Source organism: Diaphorina citri, unplaced genomic scaffold (genome assembly GCF_000475195.1).
Source record: "Diaphorina citri unplaced genomic scaffold, Diaci psyllid genome assembly version 1.1 scaffold663, whole genome shotgun sequence".
In the NCBI taxonomy this organism is placed as follows: domain Eukaryota; kingdom Metazoa; phylum Arthropoda; class Insecta; order Hemiptera; family Psyllidae; genus Diaphorina; species Diaphorina citri.
Genome location: NW_007378096.1, coordinates 37,123 through 55,481, shown reverse-complemented (window position 1 = coordinate 55,481; position 18,359 = coordinate 37,123). Strand labels below are relative to the sequence as shown.

The window sequence follows — 18,359 nt, the reverse complement described above, 5'->3', positions numbered from 1 at the left end:
TCCTTATAGGCAATATTAGGTAGGTATCCGCATTACCTGGACAGGTAATACCCAGCACAGTACGAATCTGCCAAACCTAATCAAACACCTAGGGTACCTATATCCTTCATACCCTAACAGAATAATACTGCATTTAAAATAATATATGATACAGTGATCAACAAAAAACAATCAGTTGGCAAGTTAAAGCTTATCTTAATTATTTGTCAATCAATTGAATAGATACATCTTTACCAGAATCAAGACCAAAACAGAGCCTCATAAAGGAACAGATGGGTAGGTACCGACCTGTCCTTATAGGCAATATTAGGTAGGTGTCCGCATTACCTGGACAGGTAATACCCAGCACAGTACGAATCTGCCAAATCTAATCAAACACCTAGGGTACCTATATCCCTGGACAAAATTGATCCGAGAAGTCAAAGCTATGCAAGAATGATAAGACGAAGCAGAAGAAAAAGCAAAGCTCAAAACCTCTCCCAAAACGTGTGTCAAATGCGAACAAAACGAAAGCAGCATGGGGAATGAAAAAACCCGCCCGAAATGAAGCTAGAGGTAGATATATCTGGGTGAAACATTTTTCATTTCCACACGCGCGGTATTTTGGATTTCCCGCTGCTGGTGCATCTGTATTGATTGCATCCATGACGTAATGCCCCAGTACGAGGGGAGATTCTAATAACTTTCAGGTGAAGTTCACCAATGACGTCACGGATTACCTAGATTGGATTTTATTATTAGTATTATCACTATTCTCTTTTTTTTTATATTCAGGAGCAACCCTTCCAACTGCTGTCAGTCATCAGCTCCATGGCGTAATGCATTCGCCTTGCTTGTGGGAGCCCCGGCGGCCGGGTTTTTTTAAGGTGTGTCCAAACATAGTCGACCGGCCGTCGAACGATGTCAACTGAACCGTCCACACTGCCTCGATAACAGATCTCGTCGATCAACGGTCGCCGCCAGTCGACTATGTTGGACACACCTTTACCTGTAGTGTCGAACTTTTTGTTCAGGTACTATTATTATTATGTTAAGGCGGTATCTTCCTGATCCCTTGTGTGCCGCGTCAGCTCCTATGATGTAATGGTCATTGTACTCGTCTTGGTATAGAGAAGACTTGGTTTCGGTTACCTGAAGTGTCGAACTTTTTATTCAGCTCCCATGATGTAACGGCCACTGTACTTACCTTGGATTCTGGATGGCCATTGAACTCGCATCACATTCTGGATACACGGCTGACTCGACTGATTCGGGTACCACTTCAAACGATTGAAGTAGTGTCTGGAGTCTAGATTTCAACCAGGGCTTTTTCTCGGGAGGCAGAGTATTCCCACGAGGCAAAACGTTCATACAATTCATGGACTTCTAGGCAATCATGATTTCAACCAGGGCTTTTTCTCGGGAGGCAGAGTATTCCCACGAGGCAAAACGTTCATACAATTCATGGACTTCTAGGCAATCATGAGTAGTTGTTGTTGTAGAAGTAATAACACGGGGACTCCTAACGATGCACCGTTTCCGTTGGATGGTTGAGAAGGGGATGGGTGAAGTCCAGAATTTTAGCTCCCACAAAACAGAAGTAGTGAAGAGGGCGAAGAAATGCCGTTGACCTTTGTCTTAAATATTGCATCCAAACAGAAGATGCCCAGACATCAGACAGCCTAAAAATAAATTGATAAGAAATATTATCATCCGCACAATACAAGAAGATATTTTAGATACCCGGCGCTAGAATTTGGATAAAACCCGCCCCAGTCGGTGCACGTACGCACTAACAGCCTAAAAATAAATTGATAAGAAATATTATCATCCGCACAATACAAGAAGATATTTTAGATACCCGGCGCTAGAATTTGGATAAAGCCCGCCCCAGTCGGTGCACGTACGCACTATTTTATAAATAAATTTAACCACATTCCAGCATGCCATTAGCATTAGATATTAGCAAGAACCAGCAACTTCCATGTATTGGCACTAACACAACACTGTCTTTGATTATATTAGAAAGAAAACAAACACCAGCTTAATAAAATAGCTACGTAGATAAATCTATTTCAACTAATCTGTATAGTTCTACAAATTTATCTGTAAGATATAAATTTACCTATTCAAAATTTAAAATGAACACTCTTCTAGGCCCGATTCCAGAGTTTTTGGGCAGATTGAAAAAATAGTAGGTAGGTTTTTTTCATGAGGGAAAAATAGGTACATTAATGGGGGAAAGATAGTCGGTAGGCATAATTACGGGGACACCAAGAAAGCAAGGAACTCAGCAGGACTGATTCTTGGTCAATTTATTTACCAATGTTCGCCGTTTATTGATTTACACTAATATGCGTGTTACTCGTATTCTACGAATAGGTACCTATATGAACACATGCGAAATATGAAAGTGTTATGTAATTTTATCGCAGTCTACTTTGGCGGAGAAGTAAACGTTACCGGAGTTGGTCCAGAAATTTTATAATCACATTCCCATTGAACTGGAGTACATTTGTGTACTGCAGACCAAAACTGAGATTGGACAATACTTGCTCTGAGTTTGATATGAGGGAGAAACATGAGTGTCGTGGTAGTTCATCTGCACAATATTCACTCCTGAAACAGAGCGAAAAAATATATTTACAAAGAAAACATTTTGTTTTCTTTTTTTGAAGAGGTTTGATAGAGAACTGTAACAACAGAGGTCTTATCGTCCCAAAATTGAAGACAGAAGGACAGAATACGACTAAGTCAGCCGTTCTGATAATGAATCATATCTGTTTAGGATAAAGTTCGGACCGAGCAAGAATTGAACCCAAGACCTAGCGCTTACAACGCAGGAGTGCTACCCTCAACAAGTACAGGGTACAGGTAAATATAAACAAGGATTTCAACTAAAAATGAGAAGAGAAACTGAGAAGACAAGCTCAGGAAAATCATTTAAATAAAGTAAACTAATCATACCCTAACAGAATAATACTGCATTTAAAATAATATACACTGCCCGGCAAAATTAATCATACCCTAACAGAATAATACTGCATTTAAAATAATATATGATACAGTGATCAACAAAAAACAATCAGTTGGCAAGTTAAAGCTTATATTAATTATTTGTCAATCAATTGAATAGATACACCTCCAAGTTAACTAGTCTGGCAGTAAATTTTCTTCCCTCCAAGTTAACTAGGCTGGCAGTAAATTTTCTTCCCTCCAAGTTAACTAGGCTGGCAGTAAATTATCTTCCCTCTAAGTTAACTAGGCTGGCAGTAAATTTTCTTTCCTCCAAGTTAACTAGGCTGGCAGTAAATTATCTTCCCTCCAAGTTAACTGGGCTGGCAGTAAATTATCTTCCCTCCAAGTTAACTGGGCTGGCAGTAAATTATCTTCCCTCCAAGTTAACTGAGCTGGCAGTAAATTATCTTCCCTCCAAGTTAACTAGGCTGGCAGTAAATTTTCTTCCCTCCAAGTTAACTAGGCTGGCAGTAAATTTTCTTCCCTCCAAGTTAACTAGGCTGACAGTAAATTTTCTTCCCTCTAAGTTAACTAGGCTGGCAGTAAATTTTCTTAATCTGAAACCTAGCGTTCACTTGAGATTTCATGAGGGTATCAAGAACACAAATTCCAGGTGGGGGGGGAATTCCCACCTTGAAATCCAGGTTTCAGATTCCAAAAGGGAAATTGGTTCCGATTCCTGAAGTTTCCCAAAATGAAAATAGACCTTAACTCACCTGAACACTGGAATCCAATAGACCAGTCTACCACCCAGTTTCAAATGTCTGGCTGCAAAGTTCATTAGATCGCTCAGAATATCAGGTTATGCCTTCTGGACTATTGAAAGACAAACTATTAGTGTAGACTGTAAGTGACAAGAACACAATATTGTTATGTTGTCTAACTCCTAGAGATGATAGATCTAGGCTGATTCCAAATTATGCATTCTATGCCTTCTGGACTATTGAAAGACAAACTATTAGTGTAGACTGTAAGTGACAAGAACACAATATTGTTATGTTGTCTAACTCCTAGAAATGATAGATCTAGGCTGATTCCAAATTATGCATTTGATTCAGTGGTTGTATTTTGTACCTCCTGACCATTTTTGTCTGCAGATCCACCTCTTCGACTGCCACTTCTTCTCTTGCGAGGTAATCTTCTACCTCGTCCAGGCCTTGGTGGTCTAGATTCCTCTTCTCCTACACCACCATTTTCTTCATCCCTAGATCTTCTGGGAGGATAACGGTCATCATTGTAGTTGGGTCTCCCATAGTATCTGCGTGGAGGTCCTCTTCCTCGCCTGCTTCCTCTGTCACTAGGACCATCTACACCATCTTCTTCATTGTACCCTCTTTCATCCCTGTCATACCCACCTCCTCCACCATCTCTATGTGGGGCCCTGTAATAACTGGATCTAGGACGTGAAGTTCTACGATATCTTCTTTGAGAACCCTCATTACCTGAGCCTTCATCTGGGTGGTTTTCACTGTCATAGTCATCTGGATTCCTGCTGCGGGGTCTGCCACCACCACCACCTCCCCTCCTTCCTCTCCTGCCATAGACACGGTACCCCCTTCTCTTCTCTGGGGCATACTGAGATCCTTCCACAGGTTCTCCATTGGGACCTGTGACATTAGCAGCTTCATTGCCCTTCTCTCCAGCCACTACATCAAACTCTACAGTTTCTCCGTCTCCCACACTCCGAACGGCTTTCTTTGGATTGTTCTTGGCAATGGCAGACTGGTGCACAAACACATCTTCATTAGTGTCATTCCTGTTGATGAATCCATAACCACTCTTCACATTGAACCATTTTACAACGCCAGTCACTTTGGTTGCTACTACTTGCTTCTCTACAGGCGACTTACGTCCCTCTCCAGGTTTAGCATCACTGTCTCCCATTTCTCTAGATGACAACCGGGAGAATGCACGAGTGTTGTGAAATTTTTAACCAACTTTTTTTTTTTTTTTTTTTTTTTTTTTTTTTTTTTTGCATTACTGGCAGGATTCTCACTTAGTGAGCTCTTCCACAGAACCTGTTCCATTTCTCACCAACCCCAATTACCCTCAAGTATTTATCAAAATGAAGAAATATGTTTTCAAATATTTGGACTTGACGATAAGGTTCCTAAGATAATGTAAATCAAAGACTTACGGTCAGTGATAATGGCATCTAGCACAAGTCCATCTCTCCACAAAGGTACAGACGAATCTGCAACCAGTACATCAATGTAGCGACTCCTCAGTCCATATTGCTCAAAGTTTACACACACGCTCTCATTCTGACGGGGAATATGCTGCAAATTAATACAAAAATATTTTTGTTGTTTATAAATGCAAAGGAATTTTTATTTCAATTTCATCCCTTGGTTGGGATTCGAACCCGAGCCTTTCTGATTAATTATTAAAGCCATGCTCGGCCAAGAATCAATGACGTACCCTGACTTGTTTTCGGGTGGGTCGCGTTTTCCCATGGAGCATCATGAAGTCTATATCACAACCAAAGACATAGGCACCGAAATATGCAGCTGATATTAGTAGGGACCCTGTGAAGGAAAAGTTTGAATTAGTGGAAAATGTTCAAATTAGTGGAAAATTTTAACTTGTAGATATGATTGACCTTTTCCTGCTTGGATAGAAATGAAAAAATCGTGGGTCTAATCGAATGAATCCCGATTTTTTTATTATTATTTTCTCGCCATATTGTTAACCTGTCAAACTAAATAATGGTTTAAGCCAATGGGGTCCTATAGGATTAGTTCAAATGGCGGTCAAACCATACATTTCTTGATATCCGGCCCAGAGAAAGGGGTAGATCACACCCCTTTGCAAATTTTGAGCGACCTAAAGCGACAGGTAACATCCTGAGAATTTCGAACTCCTTTTGAGCCTTTTTATAATTTAAATTTATTTAGGTTTTTTTTTTTTTAATTTAAATTTATTTAGGTGCGTCAACCAACACAAAAAAAAGGAATTAGTTATTGAGCTAGATATCACGGCAGGGCAATACAAAGTATAATAAAAAACTAAATAAATACTAAGGACAGGATAGCAGAAAGCCAACCATGCCGAGAACGGACCTTGTCTGTTTAAGATAAAGTTCGCCTCGGCGCGAATCGAACCTGCGACCTAGCGCTTACATGGCATGCGCGCTAGCCTCCAAGAGAACTAGGCTGATCGTAGCGTTGCTGACTTTGAGTCTTGAATAGATTTAAGAGTTTTTCGTTTTAAAAATGACTCACTAGAGCTCTATGTAACGAATGAGGGTGAAATTTCATCCCTTGGTTGGGATTCGAACCCGAGCCTTTCTGATTAATTATTAAATGCTCGGCCAATAATTAATGACGTACCCTGACTTGTTTTCGGGTGGGTCGCGTTTTCCCATGGAGCATCATGAAGTCTATATCACAACCAAAGACATAGGCACCGAAATATGCAGCTGATATTAGTAGGGACCCTGTGAAGGAAAAGTTTGAATTAGTGAAAATGTTCGAATTAGTGGAAAATTTTAACTTGTAGATATGATTGACCTTTTCCTGCTTGGATAGAAATTAAAAAATCGTGGGTTCCAAAATCCTGATTCCTGAATAACGGCCAAATCGTACATTTCTGGAAGTTGTTGTTCCCCTGTAAGATTCAGATTTAAACCTACCAGATCCTACAAAAGGATCAAAGATGAGATCTCCAGGAACAACCTGTGCTTGATTGGCCATGATGAGAGATAGTTGTGCATCCATGCTGGTGTTTCCAATGAATTTCCTAGACTTGAGTGACAAATGAGTGATGATATCCCGACGCCCATCTGAAAGCTGTTGGAAAGGAACTTTTCAGTCTCATCTTTGCAGCATAAATGAGGAAAGATCCAATGTACAGTACCGCTGGGGGTGATGACCCCAAAAAATAATAAACATTCTTTTATGTGCTAAACAAGTTTATTAATTTTATTAAAAATTGGAACAACTGCTTGAGAGTTATTTAATGTTGTTTGTTTTTTGTTTAATGTTGTTGTTTCTATTTTTGTGTGTATCTGTGTATGTTTTGTTACCTAACTTTTGTATTATTATCCTTCTGTTTTGTTATTGCATGCAGAGTAACTACTTGATAGAAAATACTTACCTTTCTACCAAAAAATACATGGTATGGCTTATCTGGCACAGTGTTTGGATCAAGACCAAAATACTCAATGTACTGTAAACTCATATCTGGATTCTTCAGTTTCACAGGTCCCTCAATTGGTAGGTAACTGAAAGCCTGAAAATGAATGGAAAATCAGATTCTATCACTCTCCTTCTGAGGACCTAGGTAAAAACCTATGAGATACAGACCTCTCCCAGGTTAGGAGACCTAAGGCCCGTCTCACATTCAAAGCGTAGATGCACGACTTTTCATAACGCACAGTCGCCTGCAAAACCAAACCTATGAAAATGATATAGTCTATAGACCCATAGAGGGTCCCCGTTGCTTGCAAAACCAAACCTATGAAAATGATATAGAGGGTCAGAGGGTCCCTATTGCTTGCAAAACCAAACCTATGAAAATGATATAGAGGGTCCCTATTGCTTGCAAAACCAAACCTATGAAAATGATGTAGAGGGTCCCTATTGCTTGCAAAATCAAACCTATGAAAATGATATGGAGGGTCCCTATTGCTTGTGTTACAGACTTTCGCGGATGTATGAAAGGTCTCTCCATCCCATTGTATTTAATGAAATACGGAGTCAAAAGAAACTTTGACTATTTTGTATACATAGTGTTTTGACCTTTAGTCAATAGTTATGTTCGTTTGGCGGTCAAAATCGGACATGTTGACCAAGGTCCATCGACATCGACTGGAACTCATTATACGTAAAGTACCTAGGTAAAATATAAAGATTTTGGTGAGCCACGAGCCAGCCTTGTTAGCTTGGACGTAGAGCGCCTGCTTTGCGAACGGTAGGTCGCGGGTTCGATTCCCGCCCGAAGGGGGAAAAATGCAAAATTCCTGTGACAAAGGAAAAAAAATTGTTTCTTCTGCGTGGTTGAAAACGCGGAAACTGACGCTTCATCCATCTTTCAATTTCATTATCTCTTACTTTAGGTTCGATTCCCGCCCGGAGTGGAAAAAAATACAAAATTCCTGTGCTCTAAAGGTGTGTCCACACGTAGTGGACCGCCGCCGATCGTTCATTGATTGACGGTAGATCGACGGCCGTCGGCTATGTGTGGACAAACCTTAATACATCAATCTCTCCCTGTTTCTCTTCTCTTACTTTCTCTCTATCACTGCGCTGTGTATGGAAGGCGAGGTATCTCTCATTATCCATCTCTTGTTTTCATCTTTGTTCTTTATCTTGCAAGGCCAGTTTCATCTGGTACTTCTCAAAGTTCTCCATCTTCTTCTTCCGCTTCATGTGTCTTGTTTCTTCTGCGTGGTTGAAAAACTTATCTCGAAAACTGACGCTTTCAGCTAGAACGACTCTCTCTTTGACAGCCTGGAAAGACCACAATAGAAACACGTTAAGCTACGTCTATATACTGCGTCGATCGACATCGATGTTAAAGCTCTGTTTTTCATTCCAACGTCTTGTTCGTTAACTCGACGTTCACTTGGCGTTAAGAGAGGGGGTAAAAATTGTGGAAACCAAACAAAACCAATATGAATGCTACTCGAGAGTCGCTTCCGGAATTTAGGACGCAATGTTCACTCGAAGAGTTAACACCAGGAAGTGAAATGAAAAGCATGCACCAACGCGGCGTTGAAATGCTTAAATACGCCAGTTTTCAATCGGAGTTAAGCAACGTTGAGCGTGGTTGATACACGGATGGGAACCGTCTGCTGACTTTTACGGACTACCAATCCGGCTGGGTGAATCACTGCGAGGAGACAGGTAACTCTTCGCCAAATTGAGGGTTAATTCGTGGGGTCTTTACTGCAGTAGTTTTCCGCGAATGACGGCTTAATAAGAATAATAGAAAAGAAAGCTTCTTTTTGTGTTTAACTTAACCGTATTATAACACTGGCCACTGCACACATTGTGAAAGCTCCTTCTTTCGTTTAACCTAACCCTATAATAACACTGGTCACTGCTCGTGACATCTATAAAGGTAGCAAGTTTCCATTGACGTGACTTCTGAAAAAGTACCCGAATTTCTACACTTACTGAGGAAGAAGGATGGCTGATTTTCTCATAGGTAAGCAATCTCCTAGAAGTGTGAGTGGACAATACTTGCTCTGAGTTTGATATGAGGGAGAAACATGAGTGTCGTGGTAGTTCATCTGCACAATATTCACTCCTGAAACAGAGAGCAAAATAATATATTTACAAAGAAAACATTTTGTTTTCTTCTTCCTTCTTTCTATAATTAATTCTTCTATTGAAGATGAAAGGTCTGGTGGATAATTCTGTCACAATATATAGAGGCAGTAGCATGTATGGCATTGCTTAACTTCTTCAATCTTAATATTTTGATGTTGTCCTTTAAATTTATAGAAATATTGAAAATTCAGGACTGCCTAAATCTATAGTTGTGAGCCAAAATTGATGTATGAGATTCAAATTCAAATGAGTATTCTATATCTCTAGATAATAATTTGTATGCTTTTAGTACCTAAGAAATCATCTATCATGAGAATCTTTTACCTATACTTTTAACAATACTTGCTCTGAGTTTGATATGAGGGAGAAACATGAGTGTCGTGGTAGTTCATCTGCACAATATTCACTCCTGAAACAGAGAGCGAAATAATATATTTACAAAGAAAACATTTTGTTTTCTTCTTTTGAAGAGGTTTGATTGAGAACTGTAACAACAGAGGTCTTATCGTCCCAAATTGAAGACAGAAGGACAAAATACGACTAAGTCAGCCGTTCTGATAACGAACCATATCTGTTTAGGATAAAGTTCGGACCGGGCAAGAATTGAACCCAAGACCTAGCGCTTACAACGCAGGAGTGCTACCCTCCAAGTTAACTAGTCTGGCAGTAAATTATCTTCCCTCCAAGTTAACTAGTCTGGCAGTAAATTTTCTTCCCTCCAAGTTAACTAGGCTGGCAGTAAATTTTCTTCCCTCCAAGTTAACTAGGGTGGCAGTAAATTTTCTTCCCTCCAAGTTAACTAGGCTGGCAGTAAATTTCTTCCCTCCAAGTTAACTGGCTGGTAGTAAATTTTCTTCCCTCCAAGTTAACTAGGGTGGCAGTAAATTTTCTTCATCTGAAACCTAGCGTTCACTTGAGATTTCATGAGGGTATCAAGAACACAAATTCCAGGTGGGAGGGGGGGAATTCCCACCTTGAAATCCAGGTTTCAGATTCCAAAAGGGAAATTGGTTCCAATTCCTGAAGTTTCCCAAAATGAAAACAGACCTCAACTCACCTGAACACCGGAATCCAATAGACCAGTCTACCGCCCAGTTTCAAATGCCTGGCTGCAAAGTTCATTAGATCGCTCAGAATATCAGGCAGACTATAATCCACTTTACTCGGATAATGTACTGAGTCGTCGGAATTTTCCGAGCAGGGTTTAGTAGATTTAGCACCAACTTTCTCTGTAGCTTCACGAATTCCGTAGGGTGCTGAAAAATAAGATCGGATCCGAGTTATACCAAGGAAAATAAACGTAGGTTTGAATAATTTAGTAGACTATCTCTTTGTCTCAGTAGTATTCAAGAGTAGTAATGCATGTGAAACGAGACAAAATCCATTTTTCGTAATCCATTTCGGAACAAGAAAGTAGCTACTAGAGTACATGCCATACGAATTCCGTAGGGTGCTGAAAAATAAGATCGGATCCGAGTTATACCAAGGAAAATAAACGTAGGTTTGAATAATTTAGTAGACTATAATATTCTCAGTAGTATTCTCTTTGTCCCAGTAGTATTCAAGAGTAGTCATGCATGTGAAACGAGACAAAATCCATTATTTTTTCGTAATCCATTTCGGAACAAGAAAGTAGCTACTAGAGTACATGAATGATATCTGGGTGGGTTGTTTTTTTTATGTTTTGCATTACTGGCAGGATTTTCACTTAGTGAGCTCTTCCACAGAACCTGTTCCATTTCTCACCAACCCCCATTACCCTCAAGTATTTATCAAAATTAAGAAATATGTTTTCAAATATTTGGACTTGACGATAAGGTCCCTAAGATAATGTAAATCAAAGACTTACGGTCAGTGATAATGGCATCTAGCACAAGTCCATCTCTCCACAAAGGTACAGACGAATCTGCAACCAGTACATCAATGTAGCGACTCCTCAGTCCATATTGCTCAAAGTTTACACACACGCTCTCATTCTGACGGGGAATATGCTGCAAATTAATACAAAAATATTTTTGTTGTTTATAAATGCAAAGGAATTTTTATTTCAATTTCATCCCTTGGTTGGGATTCGAACCCGAGCCTTTCTGATTAATTATTAAAGCCATGCTCGGCCAAGAATCAATGACGTACCCTGACTTGTTTTCGGGTGGGTCGCGTTTTCCCATGGAGCATCATGAAGTCTATATCACAACCAAAGACATAGGCACCGAAATATGCAGCTGATATTAGTAGGGACCCTGTGAAGGAAAAGTTTGAATTAGTGGAAAATGTTCAAATTAGTGGAAAATTTTAACTTGTAGATATGATTGACCTTTTCCTGCTTGGATAGAAATTAAAAAATCGTGGGTTCCAAAATCCTGATTCCTGAATAACGGCCAAATCGTACATTTCTGGAAGTTGTTGTTCCCCTGTAAGATTCAGATTTAAACCTACCAGATCCTACAAAAGGATCAAAGATGAGATCTCCAGGAACAACCTGTGCTTGATTGGCCATGATGAGAGATAGTTGTGCATCCATGCTGGTGTTTCCAATGAATTTCCTAGATTGGAAAGGGGGGAAAAGGGGAACACAAAAAAAAAAAAAAAAAAAAAAAAAAAAAATAATAATAATAATAATAATAATAATAATAAATAAATGGGAAAACAGTTTTACTACTAGCCTGCCTCCATCGGTGACGTAGTCGTAGGGCACGTATTCAATTCCAGACGAGGTATAGAATTTTATCCTGATTTTATCTACAAACCATTGTTTTCTTATTTTCTTGGAGAATGATATTAGGTTCCCTTGTCCAAAGATAAAATCAAAAAACTTTTTTTCTGGTAAAAGTGCAAATGGCACATCTACCAAAAATATTATGGGTCGGACTTTCGGGATAAAATTTGATAGGTACTGCTGAAGAAGAAAATGGCAAATAAAAAGAGATGGTGGATATAAAATCTGACAAATACAAAATTCTTTGTAATAAAAAAGACAAATCTGTTGACAAAGAAAATTTCCATAAAAGAAAATGAAAAAGGAAACAGTACAAAATATTAAAAACGTTTTCTTGGGGGAAAAATACACATAAAATTGACAACATTACAAAGTAATATTTTACAAGTACATTCAGATTATGACTCTAGTTGTTTATTGTATTAAATAAGTTAAGAGATTACAAAAAAGGGGGGGTATATATTATTGCTTGCCAACAATTATTGGAGGATCTCTTGAGTTAGGGTTGGCCAAATGGGACACTCATCCTGGCTTTTATATGGTGTTTGTTGATAATTTCCTTCTTTTTGATAGAGAACTGTAACAACAGAGGTCTTATCGTCCCAAAATTGAAGACAGAAGGACAGAATACGACTAAGTCAGCCGTTCTGATAACGAACCATATCTGTTTAGGATAATTGATAAAGTTCGGACCGGGCAAGAATTGAACCCAAGACCTAGCGCTTACAACGCAGGAGTGCTACCCTCTAAGTTAACTAGGCTGACAGTAAATTTTCTTAATCCGAAACCTAGCGTTCACTTGAGATTTCATGAGGGTATCAAGAACACAAATTCCAGGTGGGGGGAATTCCCACCTTGAAATCAAGGTTTCAGATTCCAAAAGGGAAATTGGTTCCGATTCCTGAAGTTTCCCAAAAGGAAAATAGACCTTTTCCTTCTTTCTATAATTAATTCTTCTATTGAAGATGAAAGGTCTGGTGGATAATTCTGTCACAATATATAGAGGCAGTAGCATGTATAGCATTGCTTAACTTCTTCAATCTTAATATTTTGATGTTGTCCTTTAAATTTATAGAAATATTGAAAATTTAGGACTGCCTAAATCTATAGTTGTGAGCCAAAATTGATGTATGAGATTCAAATTCAAATGAGAATTCTATATCTCGAGATAATAATTTACCTATACTTTTAGTACCTAAGAAATCATCTATCATGAGAATGAGCATGAAGCAAACTAAATAAATTGTTTCTTGCAAACTGGACCCTGATCTATGGAACTGCTTTGCACACCAAATAGGTTTTTTTCTACCAAACTTTTTTGATTAAGTGTGCATAGGTACCTATAAATTTGTAATATAATTTGTGTGTGCAAAGTAGCTTCTATGGAATTGTGGTCAGGTTATTTAACTTTTTTTTACAAGTACAGGGTACAGGTAAATATAAACAAGGATTTCAACTAAAAATGAGAAGAGAAACTGAGAAGACAAGCTCAGGAAAATCATTTGAATAAAGTAAACTAATCATACCCTAATTTAGGACGCGGTGTTCACTCGAAGAGCTAACACCAGGAAGTGAAATGAAAAACATGCACCAACGCGGCGTTGAAATGCTTAAATACGCCAGTTTTCAATGAATTTCCTAGACTTGAGTGACAAATGAGTGATGATATCCCGACGCCCATCTGAAAGCTGTTGGAAAGGAACTTTTCAGTCTCATCTTTTCAGCATAAATGAGGAAAGATCCAATGTACACTTTTAAAAACTACCGCTGGGGGTGATGACCCAAAAAAATAATAAACATTATTTTATGTGCTAAACAAGTTTATTAATTTTATTAAAAATTGGAACAACTGCTTGAGAGTTATTTAATGTTGTTTGTTTTGTTTGCAAGTCTTTATCTATCATTTGTTCTATTAGTACAGCAGCGCCTTTTAACCTACCCAAGTTACTAGATGTAGTGTCACAGCATAGAGCTGATAGAGCAACTGTTTTGTTAAGTAAATCCCGGTTCAAAGAAGTAGGTATTAGATTTATTTCATAGATGCATAGATTGAATATTAATAGTCCTTAAGCTACAGTACTGAATCAATAATTGTATTATCTATAAATTAATAATTGGCACCTCCATGCTTACATTACTTACAGTAGGTATATTAGGTAGGTACTAAGATATTTCCTAATGGAATACAATATTTAACTCTCAAGTGACATTGGAGACATAAAAATGCAGTGGTCCTGGGATACACTGAAAATTTGTACAATAATAAAATTCCGCTCGAAAAATTAACTACAGTAAAATTGCACTGGAAAATTGTAGTACAATAAAATAACCAGAAGCATTTAAACAATATTGCTAGCACGCACTCCATGTTGTGCACTTTATAAGTGTACATAACCTCACATGATTATCATGCATCAAGTGCACTCTGGCAACATGTGTAAAGTACATTCTACCATCTTAATCTAGGCACTTGGGAAAGTAAAGTGCCAATAGAGGATTTTGTACCCCCCCCCTTGTTTTGTCCGTTCCTTCGATAGGAGAGGCATAAAAAATCCGTACATAGGTACGGGATGTTTCAGCGATTCAAATTTCACCTTTTTGGTAGAAAAGGGCTTAAAAGAAGCCGGCTAGTATCCTGATTCTAACTTATCAGTGCACCTTTTCCCAATTTTATATTTGGGGTCCGTGTTACCCTCATTTATTCTGCTCCTTTATACCCTCTAACGCCTTCTCTCTTCTGCATCCCATCTCTTTCACCGTTTCTCTGATTCTCTCATTTCTCACTCTATCCTTTCTTGTTAACCCACAGTCCCACACATCCAGCGCAATATTCTCACATTTTCATTTCTACAACTAATGTTTTTTTTTCTTTTGCTGGGATCACCCTGTATAAAACCTCTCATGAGTTTTCCAGAAATTTAGGGGGTGGTGGAACTTAAAAATCATTAAGATTTACCCCTTCATTGAAATAAAATAAGCAATATGTAGAACGTCAAGGAAATATGAGGGGGAATGCGCCGCAGGCAGTTTTTCGGAAAAACTCGATATTTTAATTTGAACGTTTTTAATTTTTTACCAGGTGGTAAATTCCATGACTTTTCTAGGTTTTCTTTAAATTTTCACGAATTGTCACAGAGAAATATATTCTGAATCATTTGTTTGTTTCCCTCGGATGATCAATTCATATGAGAGATAAGACACAAAATATTAGGGAGGACCTTGGACAACAGGGAGGACGGGGAGGAGAGCACTTGATCATTCATTCAACCCGTAACCTTCAAACTGCGAGGTAGGCTCAGGGAATACTCAGAGAGGGGGGACCATGGAATATTATAGTCGGAATGATATGAGGAGAGTAAGACCTGGGGGGATTTGTCTGATAAGAATCACGCTGCCTCAAATCTAACAACTATGTAAGGGACCCTGGTGCGTGTACCAGGACTTGACTTTTCCAGGTTTTCCAGTTTTTCCAGGTAGCGTAGGTATAAACCCTGAAATACTTCTGTGTACTAATGTTGCCAAGAAAAAATACTTGCTTCTTGCTTCAATGACATGTTTCTTTCCCGTACCAGGATCATTTTTTGTCTTATCATAATATTTCAACAGATTGTCCAATCGGAAATCTTTCTCCTTAGTTCAAATGATTTCTAAAAAGGTGTGTCAACATCCACACATAGTCGACGACCGTCGATCGCTCATCGATGGATGTAGATAGATCGTCGTTCGATGTGAATTGAAGTCGATCGACGAGGTGAATCTATGTTGTCGAGGCAGTGTGGACCGTTCTGAATTGATCGACGTCGTTCGATGGCCGGTCGACTATGTGTGGACTGTGGACACACCTTAACAATACATTATTAAAGCCTATACCACTATACCTACATGTTATATCTTTCTCCTTAGTTCAAATGATTTCTAAAAAGGTGTGTCAACATCCACACATAGTCGACGACCGTCGATCGCTCATCGATGGATGTAGACAGACCGTCGTTCGATGTGAATTGAAGTCGATCGACGAGGTGAATCTATGTTGTCGAGGCAGTGTGGACGGTTCTGAATTGATCGACGTCGTTCGACGGCCGGTCGACTATGTGTGGACACACCTTAACAATACATTATTAAAGCCTATACCACCATACCTACATGTTATATTCAGGGGGACATTGGAATAAACAAGTGAGTGTGCTGATATGAAATGTTTCCTCGAAACCTGTGAAACTTTCCTGCGAGGGAAAAACCCAAGATGATAGCAAACAAGACAGGGAGGTGAATCACAAGGAACAAACATCACAAACATGGCTACCTATACATATATACTGTAGTAGCGTGGGTACAGGGTTTTAGAGCTTGAGTAAATATGTACCTATCTCAGATTTCAAAGGTGTCTGATTTTAAGAAATGGATTGTAAATGGCAGTGACCAACTGCGAGGGAAAAACCCAAGATGATAGCAAACAAGACAGGGAGGTGAATCACAAGGAACAAACATCACAAACATGGCTATACATTTATATATCAAGCACTTCATTCTCCATAGTTAGTTCTTCGAAAATTTCCTCCTTGACAATTCTCTTTCGGGGAAAAAGAAAATCCCCATGATTACAACGACCAAGACGGGGGGTCATAATAGTCCTCATGTAGGGAATACTGGGAAGAAAACACAATTTCTCTCCAATATAGAATGCACTTAGAAAGCACAGTAAGTACAGCTCTTCTCCGAAAAGCTGCAGAAAACTCACAAGCGGGGGGTAGGGAGGGAGAAATTACAGCTCTGTTCCTCCTTGACAATTCTCTTTCGGGGAAAAAGAAAATCCCCATGATTACAACGACCAAGACGGGGGGTCATAATAGTCCTCATGTAGACTCCTTGACAATTCTCTTTCGGGGAAAAAGAAAATCCCCATGATTACAACGACCAAGACGGGGGGTCATAATAGTCCTCATGTAGGGAGGGAATACTGGGAAGAAAACACAATTTCTCTCCAATATAGAATGCACTTAGAAAGCACAGTAAGTACAGCTCTTCTCCGAAAAGCTGCAGAAAACTCACAAGCGGGGGGTAGGGAGGGAGAAATTACAGCTCTGTCAAGCAATAAAATTGACAAAACCCCATATTGTGCACATTGGCAAAAAAGAAGAAATGTACAAATGTCTGATGACAGTAGTAATAATAATAATAATAATAATAATAATAATTTAATAATAAGAGCGAAATAAAAAACCCCCCAAAGGACATATTTATTGCCAACCTAAGGTCGTAAAGACAGTGGAGTGAGGGTACGTTATGGGAAGGGCGGGGTCTACAGCTCTGTCAAGCAATAAAATTGACAAAACCCCATATTGTGCACATTGGCAAAAAAGAAGAAATGTACAAATGTCTGATGACAGTCATAATAATAATAATTTAATAATAAGAGCGAAATAAAAAACCCCCCAAAGGACATATTTATTGCCAACCTAAGATCGTAAAGACAGTGGAGTGAGGGTACGTTATGGGAAGGGCGGGGACAAAAAGGGAATGGGAGAGAGGGAAGTTTAATGTTTTTAAAACGAAAATTCCCCACATGGTGGGAGATGGGCGCCAGGGAAAATGTCTGCCGTCTGCAACACGACGCAACAGTGGAACTCTGGTACGCCATTCCATTTCCATTACACAATCATTTTCTTCTTGTCTACGCCGTAATAGATTTCCAACTGTAAGCCGGGGCGTGCACGAGTCGTGATCCATTCGAAAAAGTTTCGCCAGCGGCGCGGCGATGGGACGTTAAATGCACCAGTTCCCAATGGATCACTCGATCACTCACATTAAGAAACGTTGCATGGCTATTAGCAACCCATGCTGATTTTTTCGACAGGGACGTTAGGCCAAAAAAACATTACCTCGTTTATTGGGCTGTGTCCACACACAGTCGACGCCGCCGATCGACGAGGTGAAAAAGTGAATCTATGTTGTCGAGGCAGTGCGGTTTCAGACGGTCGACTATGTGTGCACACAGCTTTATGCGTTATGCTCTATTCTCAAGGCAGTTTATTTGAGGAAAAACTAATTCGGTATGGAATACGACTGGTGTGCGAACCACCCAACTCACATATCACATGCCCAACTACATACTCGGCAACTTTTTGTTTTATTTCCATTTTATGACAATTCCCCCTCGACTTTCCGTCCGACTGTTTTGCCCCTGTATTTTACCACCACAATATTGCTAATATTACTCAACTCTTTTGCGATGGTCATTTCCGCCCTGGTTTATGACAACTTGGGGAGGGAGGCTTTATGACAGCATGTTTCTAAACAAGCAGGGAAACTCCCTACAGGAAGGTTAGGGGAACACTCCCAACAGGGAGGTTGGGGGGGGGGGGGGGGCG

General features: G+C 39.4%; 2 protein-coding genes across 6 annotated transcripts in view; both read right to left on the bottom strand.

The window, feature by feature from the left end:
- Window positions 1-3,925: 3,925 nt before the first annotated feature.
- LOC103511000 (Y-box factor homolog) overlaps window positions 3,926-18,359 on the bottom strand; it is a 23,595-nt gene continuing 9,161 nt past the window's right edge. For 2 of the 4 annotated variants that reach the window (XM_026824892.1, XM_017444819.2), the window contains exon 2: window positions 3,926-4,922. In XM_026824892.1, coding sequence (XP_026680693.1) covers window positions 4,039-4,881 — 843 coding nt within the window. In that variant the 5' untranslated portion in view covers window positions 4,882-4,922 and the 3' untranslated portion in view covers window positions 3,926-4,038. Of the gene's footprint in view, window positions 4,932-18,359 lie in introns of all 4 variants that reach the window. The other 2 variants (XM_026824891.1, XM_008475708.3) reach the window with 1 other exon arrangement.
- On the bottom strand, window positions 7,984-13,675 carry LOC103511003 (tRNA (guanine(10)-N2)-methyltransferase homolog). 2 transcript variants are annotated; one of them, XM_026824894.1, is made up of 8 exons: window positions 13,630-13,675; window positions 11,712-11,818; window positions 11,409-11,515; window positions 11,125-11,266; window positions 10,333-10,531; window positions 9,659-9,684; window positions 9,120-9,226; window positions 7,984-8,450 (listed from the first exon to the last, which is right to left on the bottom strand). In XM_026824894.1, exons 2-8 carry the CDS (start codon window positions 11,794-11,796, stop codon window positions 8,292-8,294), a joined length of 825 nt encoding a protein of 274 aa, XP_026680695.1. In that variant the 5' UTR covers window positions 11,797-11,818; window positions 13,630-13,675; the 3' UTR covers window positions 7,984-8,291. The 2 variants fall into 2 exon arrangements, with proteins under 2 accessions (XP_026680695.1, XP_026680694.1); XM_026824893.1 differs by lacking the exon at window positions 9,659-9,684 and having other exon boundaries at window positions 9,120-9,252.

Bases quoted from the DNA above. Each gene is read 5' to 3' on its own strand.
- LOC103511003 (XM_026824894.1), bottom strand. From the start codon at position 11,796: ATGGATGCACAACTATCTCTCATCATGGCCAATCAAGCACAGGTTGTT. The intron at 11,516-11,711 runs GTAGGTTTAAAT...TTTCCTTCACAG, and splicing joins TGATCCTTTTGTAGGATCTG to GGTCCCTACTAATATCAGCT. The intron at 11,267-11,408 runs GTACGTCATTGA...ATTAATTTGCAG, and splicing joins CCACCCGAAAACAAGTCAGG to CATATTCCCCGTCAGAATGA.